The sequence below is a fragment of the Charadrius vociferus genome, unplaced genomic scaffold, assembly GCF_000708025.1.
Source record: "Charadrius vociferus isolate BGI_N301 unplaced genomic scaffold, ASM70802v2 scaffold112, whole genome shotgun sequence".
Classification (NCBI taxonomy): domain Eukaryota; kingdom Metazoa; phylum Chordata; class Aves; order Charadriiformes; family Charadriidae; genus Charadrius; species Charadrius vociferus.
This window is the reverse complement of record NW_009647011.1, coordinates 24,252-43,759: the sequence shown is the minus strand read 5'-3', so window position 1 is coordinate 43,759 and position 19,508 is coordinate 24,252. Positions and strand designations below refer to the sequence as shown.

The window sequence follows — 19,508 nt, the reverse complement described above, 5'->3', positions numbered from 1 at the left end:
CGCCAGTCCTCTGCCCAGGCTCCAGGTGGGGGATGCTCTGTTCAGAACCTCCCACACTGAGCTGGAAGATGCTCCTTCACTCAGTGGATCTTGAGATTTGTCACTGTTCCTTTCAAGTAGAGACTTTTGCAGAGACTCGGAACATCACAAGACTCAGATGGTATTTTGTAGACATGGCAAAAATTATAAGCTTAGCTCTCACAATCCAGATCTTCAACCCAAAGCCTGGAGAAACTGAAGCTATTCAGGGAAAAAGGGGTTTTAAAATTGTTTTTCCCCTCCTTTCCCCCCCCCAGATTATCAAATCCCCATATGTATATCTAGCTTTCTTCTGAGGAAGGACCGAACCTTTTTTGTTGATATGAAGAAATTGAAGCCTGAAACAGACACCTGTTGTGGATAATTTCCAGCTAAACAGTTCAGGTTTCATAGAATTATTTTTAAAGTGCTAACTTGTTCCTTCCTTGTAATTAAGCTGAACCCCCTGTGTCCAAACACATTTATTCATATCCTCCAGTCATGCATCCAGTATACTGATCCTGTCCCAGAAATGCACACCCTGATTCCTTTTCCAAACAACCATATTCTTACTAATTGAAAATAAAGAAAGAAAATACGGGATGATCAACCATTTGAATACACACCAGGATAAACACAAGCAGTATTCACCGCATTTCTGGTCTCTGGCATTACCCACTATATAATTCCACCTATGCTACTCTTTTCTGGATCAGCTGCTTAACAAATAAATGGAAAACAACTAGCAAGAAATTGAAGGGAATGGAAAAGCACGATAACTGGGAAAATATAAAAGACGACTGTGTGAAGTGCTAAAAAATATAGAACAAAGTTTTCAGAGCAGCAATTTAAATGACCGACTCAGTCTTCCTTCCCTTAGTTTTCTATTAATCTACTGAGGAGTCAGTCATGAAGTTCAGATCTAAGAACAAGCTGGGTTAACACATTTGTCAACCTATTAATTCGTACTCTTTTCAAGAAGCACCCTCCAGTTAACATGGAACTTGCTAGCAAACTTAAATTTAATTCTTTTCCAAAACATTCCAGTATTTTTTGCAAGGCTCCCTCCATTACAGAAATGCCCTCTGGAGGACAAGCCATCAGTGGAGATCTTATAAAGAATTCTCCAAATCATCCTGTGGGAAAAGAACGCCATTTGAAATAAATTGTAAAATAAACTCCTTTTATTGATTCAACAAGGCTTCCAGAGAACAAAGAGTCCATACCACCCTGTGGCAATTCCAGTTCACTTGAAACTTCTCTGCCAGGTGTCTCTACTGCACAGCTCATGCAGGATTCTCTATTTTCTATGAAAGCAGACCAAAAGAACGCAGCCAAGGCCACTGTTCTCCTTAGAAACAAAAATATCTAAGAAGAGACAGTGCTTTCTCCCTTCTGTTCCCCTTTCCTTTCTAAGCCACCACCTTCCTCTCTCTGATGCCAAAACAGCATTGTAGTGTGGTCCAGCATAACATTTTTTCTTGTGTTTTTGAGTTGGGTGTTTTTTTTTTTTTTTTGTAGTCCACAAGACAGCCTAACGAAGGGAGGCCCACATGAAAGAAAAACCAATAGACTAAAATAATGAGTCTGGCTTAGAAGGACAAGAAACGTTTTTACACATCATAGCCAGTTTGCTAGCCTTTGTGCAACACTCTAAGTCGCGATATATGATTTATTAATTTGTTTTTCTATTCATTTGCATTTCATATTACACGACAAATTTTAAAAAACTGACAGAACTGACAGAACACTAACTTATTTCATAAAGGATTTGCAGAAGACTTAATAAGCACTTATTTTGTGCAGAAACACAAACATCGTGTCATTAAACAACACTGCTTTTGGAAGAGAAAATGCTGCCAACTCTCAGCCCTAAGACAGTCAGACACGCACATCTTAAAAGCCTCCGTCTTGAATCAAGTTCTCCTATTAGCCTGCACTGAACTGCATGCAGAATCACGCTAGCTGAAGATCATTTTTAAGAGGCTTTGAAGGTTTGGAAGTGCTCTGCATGTTTAATATTTTACACACGGCATCTGTGAGAGCCTCAAGCATGGAACTCTTGGGAAGGCTCAGTGTAAGACCGCCCTCTGACGGCAAGCATTTCCTACAGCTAGCGCATCGAACAGCCCAGGGCAGGCTGCACGCATAGTCCCCAAGGTAGAAGAAATATGTCAGAGATGGTCTTTATATTGAACAGGATATAGGCATCAGCACAAGCAACCTTGACCTTTCAAATTTCAAGTTGGAAACAGTTGTTACACTCTGACTTCTCTGCCAAAATGACAAAAGCATCATTTCCTCATTGTCTACACATTGCACTGGAGTTTTGCTGCACTTTCTTACTGCACTCAGCAGAATTTGGCATGGGGACTGGATTCTCTATCCCTCCTGTTGCACACTGGGGTCTTGTAAATTCTGGCCTCATTGAAGGGCTGCGATAAACGTCTTAATAGCCTCGTGTCTATCATGATTTGAAACCGCCTCTAGGGCACTGCAATAGAATAGAGCAGAGCAGTACCTTACCTGCTCTCATATACGCTTTTTCCTTTCCATTCCCACCTTACCCCAGTCATATCTATCAGGGAGAACTAATACAGAATTACCCTGTTAGTCCCACACAGGTAAGAGAAAATAGGACAGCACAGTGCTGCTGGACCAGTATAAAAGAGACTGCAATTCAGAGCAGAATGTGCATCTTCAACTGCATGTTACACACTGACACAATTCTCAGGCATTCCTGACAAAAACTATACAAATTCAAAACCCACGCCCTTTCCTCTGGGTTGCGATTTAAGTCCTAGAACATTGAATACATATTAGTATCACTTTGAAACAGTAACGGATAGATATGTCACACAGTTGTTCTCTCACTTGCTGCATAAAAAGCATGTTACACAAGGGGTTGGATGGTAGCTTCATCTGCAATTTCAGGAGAGGAATATAAATAAACCTAATTTTTCATAAAGATGTCAAGTAGTCGATTCTTTTGGTACAAAACGTACTTCAAAACTAGCTTCAGGACACCATAATTAATACCTGAGTGAGGCAGGAATTATTATAATCATCTTCTCTTACTATTATTTAACATATGTTACTTGTTTTGAAATTCTGCACCATGCTCAAGTTGCTTGCCATTTTGAAGACTCGCACTTAAAAAGCAGCTAAACTGATAGCATCTAGCCAGTAAATGAAGGCATGTCCTTACGATCCCCTCCTACAAAGTCAGACAATCTACTCAAAGGGCAATTAATGTACTTCTATATGTTGCTACAAAGCAGAGTGGGCTGGCAATGGTAGATCCAGAATTCCAGAATATTTCCATCCCTGCTGCATGTGGATGAGCGTGGAAAAAGAAATAGAGTTGACAGTACTTAGAAGTATGATGATTTGGATATCAATTTTACAGTAAAAATTATTTCCTTTGCATGGCAAAAGGTGGCTTACCTTGAGTTGTCCCGTCTAGTCCCATGAGACATTTCATTGCCCTGATGATTTGCTCTGCTACGGGTGGACACATGGATGTGGCGTACACAGCACTGTGAGAATGAGTTCGTAAAAAGTCCACAAGGTCCTTACACAAGCAAAACAAAGCATGAATGAGCTTTGAGCTGGCCAAACAGCAGATCTCCCTCTTAACTACTGCAGGAGTGAGAACATGCAAAAGGAAAAGGATGTTTCACCAGTTATTGATTTGCTTTCTTGGCTGCTACCGTTAATACATGGCCTGAAGAAACATCAGGCAGGTGCAAGTGCTTTACCCTATAAGTGGGGCAATTACAGCTGAAACAGAAGTCTGGAATAGAATAATGTTTACTTCTGTGCTAAGACTTATTATAAAGGAGCCAAAATCATTTAAAGACCAATGAACAGCTGCACTTAAAATACTGCTCAGTTCCTCTCTGGGAATGAAGCAAAGCCTGTATAGCCATCAGTATAGTTCCTCTGCCACAAGACCTAACCCAGGAAAAGCAACCTTACCGGGATCTATCTTTGGCTATTAGCATATAAATTTCTTTCAATTGAAATTTTCCATCAGTGTGGCAGGGACAGTCATGTTAGAGTTGGTATAGTTGCTTTAACATTTCCTTGCATAACTAAGAGCACAATCTACGCTCCTAGAAAAAGCACTGATGTACCATAGGCATGCCTCAAGCATCAGTAACTCTCCTGAATCCAGGGACACTGTAGAATTCAGTGCTTGATTAAGACTATCATTGTTATGACAGCTTATACCTCCTAGTGCAAAACATCAGAGTAACAGTTACCACACTAAAAGCTGAATCATGTTAGGGAGAAAGGGATGAGGCCTGCTTGAAAACTGCCTTTGATAAAACACATCACCAGGAAAAAACCCGAAGAAAGTAACACAAATTACTGCCAAAAAAGCTATATGAGTCTATATGATAACTCCAATGCTAAGGATAAAGATTTACCTAAGCTTATAAAGGTTATGCATTGCTATATTGCAACCGTAATCCTAAGGGTTTGATCAAATAGCTGAGAAGGCTTCTGTGCTCCAGCTGTTGCAGAATAAACAGTGCCACAGTGTGGTTTTGGCTGCGGAAATGAAGTTGTGTCCTAAGTGTGTTGGGTGAGCAGGTGCCACCAAGGCCAGGAAGCCTGAGGCAAAGCTTAGTGATACATGCAGTTGTGAAAAGAGTGACCTACTTTCATTTAAGAAAACTCCCAAGGATTAGACGATGAATTACTTTATACTGCTTTTCATATGCCTAGGCTTCCTATAATTTCTAGCTACTTTAGCCACATTGTCTTTGGCAAGAGTTAAACCTTCAGATACAAACTCAGGAAGCAAAAGAAACAAAGAAAATTATTCTTGATGTATTAGGATAGCCTGTTTTAAGATCTCTAGGGGAAAAAACAAAAAAGACAGTAAGAAATATATACTTCATATCTTCTTATAGCCCTTTTATTCTACTCAAGTGTTACCCTTATTAATGTTATCCTGACAACAACCATATGGGCTGTCTGAACAGGCTTCCTACTCATTTGGCAAGCTACTTAAGAAATACATTCAGTAGGGTATGAAAAGGGTAAATAATCAGCAACGACTTGATATCTCTGTCAAGCAACAAAACTGATGACATTTCACAATGGCGCTGGTTATGCTATCTTCTACACCCCCGGTTAAAGCAAGCTCAGCTCTACATTTTGTTGACATCTGTTGTTGGCAAAAGGTTTTTTTGTTAATGTACGCAGAGCAATTGAGGACACAGATTTTACTATTGCAAAAGGCCCTCAGTAACCCTCTTTCTTCATCCTCCTAAAAAATGCAACTATGACAATCCACAACTGTTTAGGAATTTTATTATCAGTGGATGAAACTGTGGCTTTAATCTCTCAATATTGCTCCACACACTGTTTACAAATGTGAAACAAAGTAACGAGCAATCTGCATGCAAATTAATGTAGTGAAGTATATTTAGCCAACCACAACGTGTCTAAACATTTCCAAGGCAAACAACAATCAGCAGGGTGGCACAGAAATACCCAACCCAAGCAAATTACATAAGATGAACATGAGACGAAACTAAGGTCTGACTGTTTGATGTGCATTTGGGATTCAGACAAAAATGGTACTAACTTTAGAATAGTGCTCCTGCAAAGCAGTCTATACAAAAAGATAATGAAATACATCATACATAATAAGAAGGTACTTCTCCCCCTTGATGTTAAAATGTTTGTGTTTTCCTTTTACCTTTTTGCCAGCTATGTATCCTCCAGCTGCGCCAAAGCTCTTTGTGAAGGTTCCCATTAATACGTCAACATCATCAGGACTCATACCGAAGTATTCCACAACTCCTCGGCCTGTTGCGCCCACTGCACCGATGCTGTGAGCTTCGTCCAAGTAGAGGTAGGCTTTGTATTTCTTCTTCAAGGAGACTATCTCTGGCAGGCGCACAATGGACCCTTCCATGCTGCAGATGGAGAGAACCATGGGTGAAATGTACTCTCATGGATGAACAACAAATCCTGTACTCTCCTTCTCTTTAAGAAAGTCCCAGAAAATACAGGCATTAATTGCCTTACTCCGTGAAAGATCTTCTGGAACCTCAATTTGTATTTACAGTTCAAAGAACTGCAACCCTTTCCCATCCGCAGGTGAGTATAAACCAGTCAAATAGTTTTAGAATTGAAACAATCAAAACCAGTTAAAAAGTCTTTGAAAATTTGCAAATTTTCAACATGCCAAAAAAGAGAAGGAAAGGTATAAAGCGCGGGGGAGATACCCACCCAAAGCAGCACGTTACACTTCATTACAAAACAAATATCGTAAAGAATTCTAGGGAGCCACTGTAATTCAGTCTGATCCTTGCTTACTTCATCGGCAGCTACTGTGTCAATATTTTGGGGTAACAGCTCTAGAGCAAATTACCCTGGGTCTAATATACACAGGAGATGGGCCACTTGGAATGCACAGATGGTGTCATTACTCAAAGCAGCCCCAGTCTTCACAGTGGACAGAATCAGAATTTAGAAAAGGGAGCTCAAATCCTCTCTTGCCAATTGTTTCTCCCAATATGTACTTTTTAGGAAATGTAGTCTGCTACTTATTACTCAAAAGCAAAAAAAGATTCCATTCTTTTTCTTTTTACTTTCTTACAGCCATGTAGGAAAAGGAAATATTTGGAACTTGCACTAATGGTGTATTGAGATTTGTAGAAATGAGAGATGATAATTCTTTTGTATTGTTGGTAATCACATCTGTAAGCTAGAAGGCACAGAGGAGCTGTACAGCAAAATGAAAGCCCATGGAAACAAATAAGAAATATACTCTAATCCCATAAAGATGAAGTTATCAATAGTATTCCTGTGAAGATTATTATGTCCTGAAAACTTTTGTGAGATGACTACAGCTCTGCTTGAATGTACTCTGATACACTCAGTATTCATTTCATAATGAGTTAAACATGTTCTCTTACACTAGCTCTAGCAAGCAGGTCCTTAAACACTAAATACTTCCTATGAAAACCAGAGTGAGTGCGCTGTGTGCCAGGAAAACGAGTGCTCCGTGGCTAAGGCCTGTGGCTAAGGTGTATCCGATTGCAAATGCTACAAGAGTTTTAGGTACGGAGAAACATCGAGTTTGTTCCCAACTAGCATGTACAAAAGAGCAGTGCAATCAACACAACTTTTTGGCAATTTTTAGATCCTGGACCTGTGACTTCCACAGGCTGTTTTATTGCCACTCTAGCTGCACTACGCAGCTGGATCTTGGTACCACAAAAGGGGCAGGATGTCCTTTTAGCACTTGGGAAATTTCTGACAATTTTAGGCCTCCTTCATCCTTTGGTCTCCTTAGTAAGCTTGGAAACAGCTTGGTCCCTAGTTTTGAAGGAGATCTGCCCATAGGCAAGTCTCCATTAGCTTGAAAGAACAGCATGAGGGAGCACCAAGAACAACAGTTGCCTGTGCTGTTTCTACTGGGAGGTTCGGAGAGCCTGGCTGTGTATGCCTGGAGGCGTATTTTTGGCGCTCAGGTTGACTACTGGCAAATCTTGCCCTTCTGTCTTGCCCAGCAATAGAAGAGGCAGCTGTGGGGCTCTGTATCGGCACCACGGACTCTTGCAACAAAGAAGGGGGGGCTTGTACTGCCAGCTCCTGAAATCTGGGCTTTCTCACTTTTCCCAAATGGCACTTGGCAGCAGGGGGAGAAGCAACTTGAACCACCACAGCTATTTTCCTAACGAATACAAAGGCAGAGCCCACAGTCCTCACATAGCCCAGAGTCAAAGAACTAGTCAGCTAAAAACTATACTGAGCCATTGGGTGAGCTTGGGCATGCAGCATCGTACGCGCTGGGGATGGCAGCTTTCGGCTGCATCTGGTCGGCCTGCAGGTTGGCTATATGGTCAGAGAGCGAGTGTGGTGCCAAGGAGCACCTCTGCAGAGGGAAGCAAACAGACATCCCACCCCGCACCTTCCAGCAATGCTCGGGCAGGCCAGCTAGGCAGAGAAGGACAGTAACAGTTTTTCCACATTTACACGGATATCGTTAGGCTTAGTGGCTCATGGAGGTTCAGATGGGAGAGACAGCATTTATCTTCAAAAAGACAAGAGTAAAATGGTAAATGAAAAATACAGAGTTTGATTTGCTGTGTATTTGTGGAATGGAAGCAAAATTGTTGCTGAATCCCAGAATAAAGCCAGTACATGGCTGTTGCAAGATTTAACCATTAAGGAAATTTAATGAAAACTTCTCTCACTAGTATGAGTAGGAGATTTATCTTCGAACTCTAAGCTTTTTAGCAAAACAAAGCGCTTGTATTCAGTTTCAGTGTTGATTTACTGCTCTTGAAAGTTGCTAGCTGACATAAACATTACAATAGCTGACAGAGATCCTAACATGGCTTTGAAATGTCCACGGAGTAGATAAAGCGCTGTGGGTTTCGTGTATGTTTTCTGTGCTGCCATTCAAACAGGCCTCAGCCCTCCCTGATGGCAGAGATGAGAGCTGTTTTGCTGCCTATTCTGTTCCTGGTCTCTCTTTTGACCCTGGGAGATGGCTTGTGATCTGAAGACCGCTCTATTTAGAATTGGTCCAAGGTAAAGCTCGCTTCACATAAGATTCCCTTGGGTAGCCCAAATGGGAAGTTTACTGAATCCTTCAGTAAATATTGATGTCGACCGAGTTTAAATGAGAAAGCCTGAAGTGAACTGTAATCATTCTGTCTCAGGCTGGTTATGTCACTTTTACAAAGCTATCAATCCATTTCCAGATCTGCTCAAGCCCACAGGGCACATCGAAAAAGCTGGATGCAGATGAACATAAGCTGGGTCTGCCCAGGCCAGACGTTCTCATTACATGGTATTACATCCTGTCCGGTAGCAAAAATTATTAGCTTGGTGGCAGGGGTGCAAAGCTTCCGGATTGCAGCTGACCCTCATCTCCCTTGTTCGGCGGGTGGGCACAAAAGCTCGCTTCAGTACATTCTCAGTTTGAATCTACTTCCAGATGTGAGGAGATAGTCCAAAATTTTGAGATCACTGAATTTTGAAAGCTTGATTCAATCCCTACCAAACCACTGAGATTCTTCCTGATGCAGCTGATGAACTGTGGAGCCAGGTGCTTTGAGAGAAAGGAGGTGTGCACTTGTGCTGGTCACTTCGCTTGGCACACAGGCTCACTCTTGACAAGATACTGACAGGTTTTTTCCAGTATATTTTGAAACTTGTCAGGAAAGAGTTTTCCTACATCCTACTATGGTACCACAGTTTCTTTTTTTTTTTTTTTGGTCAGGAAAATTAATGTACTAGTATTCAACCTATTATCTTCTTCATAACTGCATCACTCAACATCTCTAACCATGCCCTATAGTACCACTATCCTTTCAACATTTGAAAACTTTATCTGTTCCCCTTTCAGGCTAGTTTGTAATTGGGAAAAATCTCTCCTTTCCTGACCTGTTATTCCCAAGACGTATGCATTCCATTTTAATGTTTGCTTTAGGTATTGTTTTCTTACATAAACCTTGCACATTCATACAACAATATCTGTTTTGTAGTTTAGAGCAATAGTTTTACGGAAACCTTCCAACCCTGTCCTCAAATGCAACCCATACACTGAAACGATAGAAATGTTAACCTTTAATGCTGGTCCCTGGCCAAAGACATTAAACGTTACCCCATTCTTTTCTGGAAGTCCAGTCACTTAATCCCAGGAAATAAAAAATAACCTGACAAATTTCCTACGGTACTGGCACTGAATCCTAAGGAACTTTTCATGCACATGAAAAGGCACTGGACAATATCTAACTGATCAGAGAGCTATTTTCTGAGCTGGAAGGGAAAATACCGAAATTAAATTAAAAGCAGGGGAAAAACAAATGAAAAACAATCTGTTTTGATCAATTTCTGGTGCTCCATAACTCCTGCTCTGGGCCTTGGCCTATCTGACTCCTAGTTAAATATGTGTGCAAGAGAGCAGAAGCCTACCACAAACCATGTAAGAACACAGTAACTGATTAATCCTGAACTGGAAATGGTAGAAGCCAAGCAAAACATTAGCTGGAATCTAAATAATAGAAATATGATTTAGCAAGTCAGTTTAACTTGTGCCCTGGACACTGCCAAAACTTGTTCATGCTTTTTGTACTGAAGATTGATGGCTAGATGGTCTCTCTGTTTGGAACGCAAATTGAATATATTTGCTCCCAGGCTAGTCCAAGTTAAGAACCAGCTTTCACTAGTAGTTACATTTACTTCTGATGGTTTTTTTTTTTTTTCTTCTTAAGATAACAGAGACATTAAAAAGCAAACAAACATATATGTATTGCTATTTATTTAACATGTAGCTTGAGTACTTCCCAAGTCCAGGGGCCAATTCTGCCTCCAATTGTAACCAAGCAAAATCTGCAGCTTATGGTTTCAAACACACGTCTGATTTCCAGAAATGCTCATGTTGGCTAACAATGACCCTTTTTAAATTTTGCCAGCTGGTAAGTCCGGGCTTATGCACAGTGTAAACACTTTAACATACTCCTAATGGAAAAAGAAGGCAATTTTTTTTCCATACCATCAATTTCATCATACTAAGACTATGGTGTCCCATATAACAATATTTTTTTAAAGAAGCAAAGCTTAGTGTTTCTTTTGCATCTCTGGAAAAAGCATTTCTGTAAAAATTTGCCAAGCCAAACTTGCAAGTCAAGATATTTTAACTTGGAGAATGGCTCCGACCAAGTTATTTAAATTCTGTATTAGTTGTCCCTGAAGTATATCTTAAGTCCTTTAAGAGGGGGGAAAACAGCAGTATTAACTATTGTAAGAAGAATACATTAACGACACTCTATCTCCGCTTAAACCCTCTAGATGAACGTTAATTTGGCATTTGGCAAATCTTCAAGAAAACTAACATTAGCCAATATGGGGTTGGAAAATTTTAGTCTCTCTCAAAAATCATAGGCCAAAAAAGGAAAGAACACGCACACAAAAAAAAGTAAGAGTACTTCTAATATGTCTTCCTCTCGTTTTTCTTTTTCATATGAAATGTTATTAGCTACTCACTGGATTAGACTACACGGCCTGTGAGTCTGTTCCCAGCAGTGCTGTAAGGACAGATCAGCTGCGTGCGTCTCAGGCTGGCAGTGATGGCAAGGATACAAAACGGGGGGGGGTGGTGGTATTATCCCTCAAGTCACAGCAGACTTGCTTTGCAACCAAACCACAATCTTTAATTTCTGATCTGCTTAGACTACGAAAACAACTAAGCAACCAACCTAGCTACTGCTAGGGCTAGTTTCCAATGAGAGACTATTAGAGAGCTGAGCTTTGTTTTTCTTTTACTTTATGCCTTTCACAAGCACAGACACTCAGGGCATGAGAGTCTTAACATTATTTAGCCCTTATAGGGCTAACCCTTTCTTGTTCCTTTTTAGTGAGGTTCTCTGAGGTTTAACATGTTTTTATTTTGCATTCCAACAGAGGGTTTTTCCAGCTTTTGAGAACGCAATCTCCTTTGAAAATGAACTGCAAGACTAGAGGAAAAAGAACTCTGTATCAAATACACATCTGGAAATATAGTTATTATAGTTGCAAATATCTGACAGTGGCTTTGTCCCACTGCTCAGACCGATCTATGCTTCTGTGTCACCAGTCTACCTTCCTGCTCCCTAGTGGTCAATATCCAGGGTAAAGGATTTAAAAGTGAACAAAGCTCAGCAGCTGGAGCATTTTCTGCAGGCATGTGACCGATGGGAATATTTGTCAGTAAAATGTTGGTGGTCCACTTAAGTTCCGCCTGATCAAAGTCCTTAAATCTGAGCTTTCTTTTAGTAGTGCCAAGCTATGTTTATTTGCAGTTTTGCTCTGTTTATTCTGGTTGAAAGGAGACGTTCAGCCTGCTTTGGATCAGCTGATCTGCTGCTGACCTGTTTCAGCTCTGAGTGACAGGTGTTTAGATAAGGACTGATTTGTTCTCTCTGCAGATGGAAAGTGTTAGGTAAAAAGAAGGCACTGACAACTATGAAGTTGTGATGACACGAGATCATAAAAGAGTCCTCATGAAAAAAGCTAATCAGTTCAATTGTGCTAGCATTTCTCAATGAAATGGCATAAATGACTGTCCATGCAGACTGGCTATATTTCAGCAACAAATGATATGGTCACTATATATGAAGTTTGATGTTGCTTTCATAAACCATGTCACATCCTGTGAATGAGTGGTCCTGATTCCCTTCTCTCTGGTGCAGGTGTTGCTACTCTCAACACAATCCTTCTCTTACTTCCCCCACCTCGTCATCCCTTGTAGCCTTGCCTAGATCTCTGCAAACCGTCTTACTGTCCAGATCCCTGCTTTTCAGCCCTTCCTTCCTCTTCACAATCTCTACCTCTCCCTGCTCCAGCTCCTTGCCGTCCACCAGCCCCATGGCTGCCTCCCCAGCAACCTTCTCCTGACTTGAGCGGTTGCCAGGATGAAGCCCAGGATGGTGAGCCCGGCTGCTGCCTCTGCTTTGCTGCTCAACTCTAGTGATGGTTTGTCTTTCTGGTTGGGTGTGAGACGCACCACACTACTGCACCAGAGCTATCTGACTAGGATGCTCTATAATTACATGGTAATATCGATGCTGATGTTATCTGATGGATTCTCAAAGGCACTTCTCTCATTCAAGTTCCTCCAGGGACTGGGGCTACATGAAATACCACTACATAATTCTTTGAAAGCCAGTCTTTCAATTGTTTTTGCTGTTAAAGTGTAATTCCATTAGACCCAGCACTGATTACTAGAAAGGTGCTGGTATCACTTGGCCTACGTTTAGCCCGAAGTTTTTGATTCCAACAGGTGGGTAAGAACTGGGCATGCAGAACTTAATTAGTTCTGCGTAGTTGTCTTTTGATCTGCCCGTGCATAACAAACAACTCTAGGAAACTCGGCTGACTCACTTAGCAAAACTCCTCACCTATTATAGCTCCATGAATTTTATCACATCTGCGACAACATACACCAGCTTACGATCTGTCTTGCTCTCAGAGTACATCTCTCACTTCACTGTGAGCTTACGATCTGTCTTGGTCTCACAGTACATCTCCCACTTCATTGTTATTTGCTAAATCAACATTCAGAACAACGCAAAGGATCTAACCGGAGCAAGTTACACCAGGGCTCAGACTGATGTAATCGAAATCAACATATTTTTAAGATCACAGAATGCTGTTGTAACCTCCACTCTCGTTAAGATTTCTCTTAGATACCTACAGTCAATGTTGGCTTCACTCAGTATATCATTCTGTCCCCAGAAATGATAAAGAGTACTCACATTTCTAAAATACAGACATACCTGTAAATGCCCTCCACGAGGATGATAATTTTTCTCCATGCTCTGCGGCTTCGAGGCTGCCCATATATTATTGCATCCCTCAGCAGCTTCTCAAGGCTCTGCATATCTTTATTTAAAAATAAGAAAAAGGAGGAAGGAAAAACATTAACAAAGTTTTTTTTTTTTTTAAAGAACTTCTGATTTTCTACTGGGCACTATTTTTTCCTATATAGAAAAAGACAAAATTTAAAAAATGTGTCCTGTAGTGTACCCCAAGGAACACTACAGATCAGCTCAAATCGTGGGTAGAGAAAATCAATGACATTTTTTCATGATATAACCCCACTGTTTCAGCAAGATATCTTAATGCAGCTATTACAACGTTCTAAAATAGTACAAGGCTAATCTGTAAAATACAATTGTCCCAAGTGAAGAAAATACACCTTAGGTATATTAATATTGACCTATAGTTTGGTTTCTGCCTGACTGGAACCAGGCCATTGGCAGAGTAACTGTCCATCATGAATAACCTATGACCTGGGAGATGGCAAGGTTATGACCTGTACGCTTCCATCCTGATACCTCACCTCTTGCTAGTACCATTTACTCATGTCAGTGAAAGATAAATTTCTCAGAAACACCTGTGCCACTCCGCACCTTACCATGTAATCTCTTGACCTAGCAAGACCTTGCTATAATTTACAAAGCACAAAACACGCATGATAAGTTGCCCCTTATTTTAATGGTGCAATTATCTGCACAGCTCAGTGAGCTCCAAGATGGAAATGCTATTATGAGTAACGCAATGCAGACAGCACAGTTTCCACTAGATGGCAATCAAGGAAATAGAAGTGCCTCGGTGCTTTAAGAGGGGAATTTATAATCCCCCTGAGCATTTGCAGCACATGCCTATTTCATAGAAAAGAGCTGCTCACCTTCTCTTTTGTTTTGAGTAGATAATATTCAGAAATCCTTTTGAGTTCTGAGCATTAAAGGACTCCCCAGGATCACAGAAAGCTCACTTAGTCACTCAAAGTAAAATTTGGGTGTCCCCATTGCATTATTTCTCTACTCATGTCATTGTCATCTAAACCCTTTTGGGACCTTTGAACCCCCCCGCTCTGAATCACGCAGGGTCTTTCAATTCAATATTATGTCTACACATCAGTCTAGATTGGTTCTAGACTTCAGGAAAGTCAGTTTGCCCAGCCCTCTGAGCTAAAAGCATGGCTTGAAGATTCAGTTCTTTTAACACTGAAAGAGGAGAGGATAGAGAGAAGTGAAATGTATATAACTCTGTTTAATAGAGCTGTTTTAAAAATATAGGGATGTGACTAGCTCCTCTGTCCCAACTAGAGCAGAACATGAGATTGCAGATATGGAAGAATCTCTCTGAGGGATGAGCTCGCCTGACTTTACACATGATATAGTCCTGCTGGCGTACTGGCTAAGGACAGGTCTGTTTGCGGATTCAGGGCTATCTCACTTCCATTTTGATGTCTCATTCTGAAAAATATGTATGTGTGACCCTTCCTTAGGTCTGTAACACTCATAATTCATTTAGGTGCAAATGAATTTTACTGACCTTTTCACTCTGTGTATGTAGTGCCTCATTTAAAAAGGGGAAGTTGGGAGGAAGAGAAAATGTTACCTTTAATCTTCCCCCCTAAAGGCTGCTTCTGTTATTCAAAGTGAAGATGCAGTGCTCTCTATGTGCTTGTGCTTGGACTTTCCAGAAGTGCGATATAATGAACATCAGGAAAAACAACAGTGTAACCCCAGGTGACTTTTGGATATCAAATTATTTGCCTATTAAATATAGTTAGACTGTGAAACACTGGGACATTGAGATGATGAGTTGCACAAGTCCATCTTGAATAACCAGTTATGGGGAAAATAACTGTCCTTCCTTGTTGGACCATCACCAGCCCAGGCTTTTCAGTGGTAATGGCTAACAACTGTCCACCAGCCCAGGACGTGGTGTTAAGAATTTCACTAGATTAATTAGTCAAAGCACAACCAAATCTATCCTTGTCTCAGTTTCCACCTTCTCCCTATGGCATACTGTCTAGATATGGACGATAAAGTTTCCTAAGTGGGGACAGTGGATCTCTTAGGTTTTTCAGAATTTAATATAGACTTGCATAATCCTTGTTCGGGATCCTTCAGAGTTGCTTCAACAGAAATACTAACAACACAAACTGCCAGTGGGTAGAAGCAAGCCTGGACCTGGGCGGGCAGCTGTGTGTCATGCTGCCTCCAGTGCAGGTGGGACTCCAGGCTCCTGGAGGGGCCTCGGCCCTCTCCCAGGCACACTCAGTACCTCCTTGCAGGGAGACAGAGCGTCTCCACCCCTCATCCTTACATTGCAATGCTGGGGATGTCATCACCATTCCTCTTTGTGGGCTGGAAATCTCCTGCGTGATGTCAGCTGAATCCTTTTTAATTAAAATAAACAGGCTACTACTACCCTTATCACATTATTCTTTCCTTTGCCTCGTGTTTGCCGCTCTCATTTTGTTTCTCCCATTTTGCTCTCTCATGCAAGCTCAGGCAGACTCTGTGGCTACCAGTCCCTTCTCAGCCTCCCATGCAACCACCTCTCCCCTGCTGCAGAGCGTCTGCTGCAGCATTCGCCTCCTCCTCTCCTGCTCTCCCTGCACTGGTACCTTTCCCGGCCACTGTCCTTTCGTGGGTGACTTGAGTGGCTAGCTCTAATGCTGTCCCTCATTGCAGACCCCTAACACAACAAAGGGAAACCACTGCAAGGGTTTTGTTGATCTAAATAGTAACTGTAGGACCATTGAAGGTGGTTTTCATTCTAGTGAAAACTAATCTTTGACAAGTCCCTGACTACTGGCAGAGCTCTGAACAGCAAAAGCATCTTTGGAGTTATTTCCCTGAAATGACAGCTCTGACTGTCTTTGTCTGGAATGGGGTGGTGGGAGCAGTGATTACTGCAGCCACAGTAACACTCTGAGACTCCCCTCCCCAACCTCTCAATAAATATAAATCTCTGTGGAAGTAAAGAACACTCGCTCAGGAAAGCTTCCTATTCACACTTGGCAAGTCAGACATGGCTTTCTCAAATCAGAGAGGACAAATGCAGACACAGCATGCTAGGAGCAGGATATACCAGTCTCCTCTCTGTGGCAGCGTCTGTATGTGTCACAGGGAAATACACGCCAAACTGGATTAGGCTGCTGTCCACCTATCTGGTGCAATAATCTTGTCTCTGATAGTGGCCACAGGCTTCAACAAGGAGGACAAAACTTTGGTGGCTAATGTGCCTTTCATCCTGCTCTGTAACAGCTATAACACTGCCCTCCCTTCTTAAATTCAAGGGCCACTTACACCTTTGGAAAAAAATAAATGAAGGAACCATCTTGTACTAAGCCACTGCAAACTCTTTGTTTTTTGCAACCAAAGAGATTTTTTGTTAATTTTTACCTGTTCGTTTATCTCTTTTGTTTCCCCTTATTTTATTTGCTTGCTTAAAGGCATGCACTTAAATTTTTCCACTTCTTTTTTCTCTTCTTTCCTTCTTTTTTTGCTAGAGAATATATTTGCACTGCAAGGTGAGGACCTGCTGCTGCCTAAAAGTTCCTTCAGTGTTACCTACAACTCCTCCGGGTAGCTGTGTTTTCTCTTTAAGGTGTCCTCATGGCACACAAATCTGAACTCCAAAGCATTAATTTGACTGTGTAGACTGAGAAATGACAGAGTTGGATTAACATAAATTCACAACTGCTGTCCAAGTAGGAAACTATATTTTGTATGGAAACCTGAACAGCTCACACCTGCATGACACACTTCTGTCACCACTCACCTGATTTGTAAGAACCCACAAATCCCCTTACTACTTTCACAACACTCTGAAGAGGTGCATAAGGAGGAGCCAGGAATGTACTACTGTGATCCTCATTTCAGATGTGGGTTCGAGCACCAGATTAGAGGCCAGACTTTCATCTAACCAAGGTGCTTGGTTCTGCCTTGCAATTGCCTGCCCTTCTCATAGGATCACTTCCTCTGATTGCACGTTGAAGTGCCCTTGCAATGAAGAGAACGGGAAATTTTTCTTCCACGTAGCCCGATTTCTGTGTGCAGTCACGACATTCCCACAGACTGCTCATGCAATTGCAAACCTAAACCTAAAAATATGACTGCAATTGAGTTGCTTGATTCTATATGGGAAAAATATAGTAGAATTAGAAAGAATAAACAACTCCTAAGCCTTGTACAACACCTTACACAGGCTGATATGAACAGAATTCACTTGGATGTAGTTAGTCAGTAACACCCTCATCTATCCAGTGAATAAACAAAGATAGACTCTCCCTGTATACCAGTATAAGACCCAAAACTGCTGCACCTGATACCAATATAAGACCCAGAACTGGTGTGACAGAAAACCCTTGATAAAATCACAACCTGATTAATGGTTAGCTATTTGGTTTTGCTTTTCAAGTTTTATTGGAAGGGTCAAGGGATTTTGGCTAATATTTAACCAAGATAAAGGTCAGAAGGTCTGAAAAAGTGCTTTAAAATATATGATATTAGAGAGATTATGATATTAGAGCAGGTGATAAGTCAGTCTCTCCCTGGGCCAGGAAATAAAAACATCCAAGAGTATAGCCCCCATATAGCTAAAGGACCACCATGCCGGTCACTTGGGGAGGGTGGGAGAGGCTGCCTGGAACCCAGGCCTGGTAAGGGTAACATCAGACACCTTCTGGCACAAAACTGGCCACGGCCAGGCCACTACAGCCGCAGAGGTGGAGAGATGTAGCATCCCACCTTCCTCCCACGGCATACTAGTTGTTGGTCCGTGCTGCTGGCTGCGTTTCACGGGTAGAAACGCAGCTCTTTTCTAGCTTCCTCAACAAATCACTGCCTGGGAAATAGTAACTTCAATGGTGCCCACACCACAGTGGGGAGACAAAAAGCAGGCAGGTCAGAATAAAGCAGGCTTTACAGGCAGGTCAGAATTATTTTAGCTACACTAAATAATTCTACTACACCACTACATAAATTTAGGACTGCTCAGGTTCTAACATTAAAAAAAAAAAAAAAGTATTTTAAAAATCCCACTACACCCATTCCTCAGAGCAGGGGCTCCAGGAAGCTGAGCTTTGCTGCTAGCATCCACAAAAATTCACAAGTCTCTAGAACAGAAGAAGTCCCTTAAAGGCCAAATACCTTGTGGCATAGTGGTGTGACCTTTGCAGGGTGAAGACTAGCAATAGTGCTAACGAGAGCCCACAGGAAGGGAATGCGCTGTTCAGGCTGAAATGGAGTATTCTCCTAACTTTCTCTCAGAGATCTTCTGTAGGTGTGTGCCTGTGCATTTCTCTCAGCCCAGGCCTGTAAATTCCTGTCTTTTTACAAGGAAGGGACTGTTCACTGGCAGGTAGGATGCAGGGCACATTCCTGTGTCCAAATAAAAATGGACTTATAGGTTCACAGCACATTTTTGTTCTGTTATTCACCTTAAGGCTTGAAAACCTTCTCATACACCTGTGCAATGGTTTTGTCAAAAAGGAGAAACATCCAGATGCCTTTTATTTTACTTAGGAGAAGCACAGAGGTCTAAATTTCATCTGTTCCAGAAAAACTATTCAGATTTTTGTGTGAAAAGTGAAATACCTAGGACAGCTACCCACTTATTGAAATAGAATTTCATTAACTTCTGTAAGAATACGAATTATATTATATATAATTAAGGTAATAGGTAGAGTTTACTTCTTGGGTTACTAATGAAATAAGCATAATTATTTACTTTTGTGCAACGACAAATAGATTCAATATTATAGATTACATGATTTGAAATAACACAGTTTTACAGAATTAGCTACAGCACAGCCTTTGAAAGATGAATGTGCTTCAGTAGCAAATTTAAAATGGCAAGTTTTACTCTCTTCCGTGTGAAATATTTTTCTCATAGAAGAAAGTTTGCTATAATTTTTCTTTTAAAAATAGTTTTTCAGTAACCGGAGGGAAAAAGGGAGGGGAGAGAGATTTACAGTGCCAAGCTTGTTAGAAAGGGAGGTTACTAGCACAAGCCGTGCATATTTTTTGTATAATATTCGGGAAGTAGCTGGTTCAGAAAACATACCATTGCTTCACTAAATTGTTACATAATTATTCCTCCTCGTTTTGATAACCATTTATAACTGCAACAAACATTCACACCTCACCCTTCTCCCAGTGTCT

At 41.2% G+C, this 19,508-nt stretch overlaps 1 protein-coding gene across 1 annotated transcript in view; it reads right to left on the bottom strand.

Annotated features, from left to right (window-relative positions):
- SPTLC3 (serine palmitoyltransferase, long chain base subunit 3) overlaps nucleotides 1-19,508 on the bottom strand; it is a 53,051-nt gene that overhangs the window by 13,323 nt on the left and 20,220 nt on the right. Inside the window, exons 6-8 of the mRNA XM_009895428.1 lie at nucleotides 13,317-13,422; nucleotides 5,738-5,957; nucleotides 3,466-3,592 (exon numbers count right to left, since the gene is read on the bottom strand). Coding sequence (XP_009893730.1) covers nucleotides 3,466-3,592; nucleotides 5,738-5,957; nucleotides 13,317-13,422 — 453 coding nt within the window. The remainder of the gene's footprint in view (nucleotides 1-3,465; nucleotides 3,593-5,737; nucleotides 5,958-13,316; nucleotides 13,423-19,508) is intronic.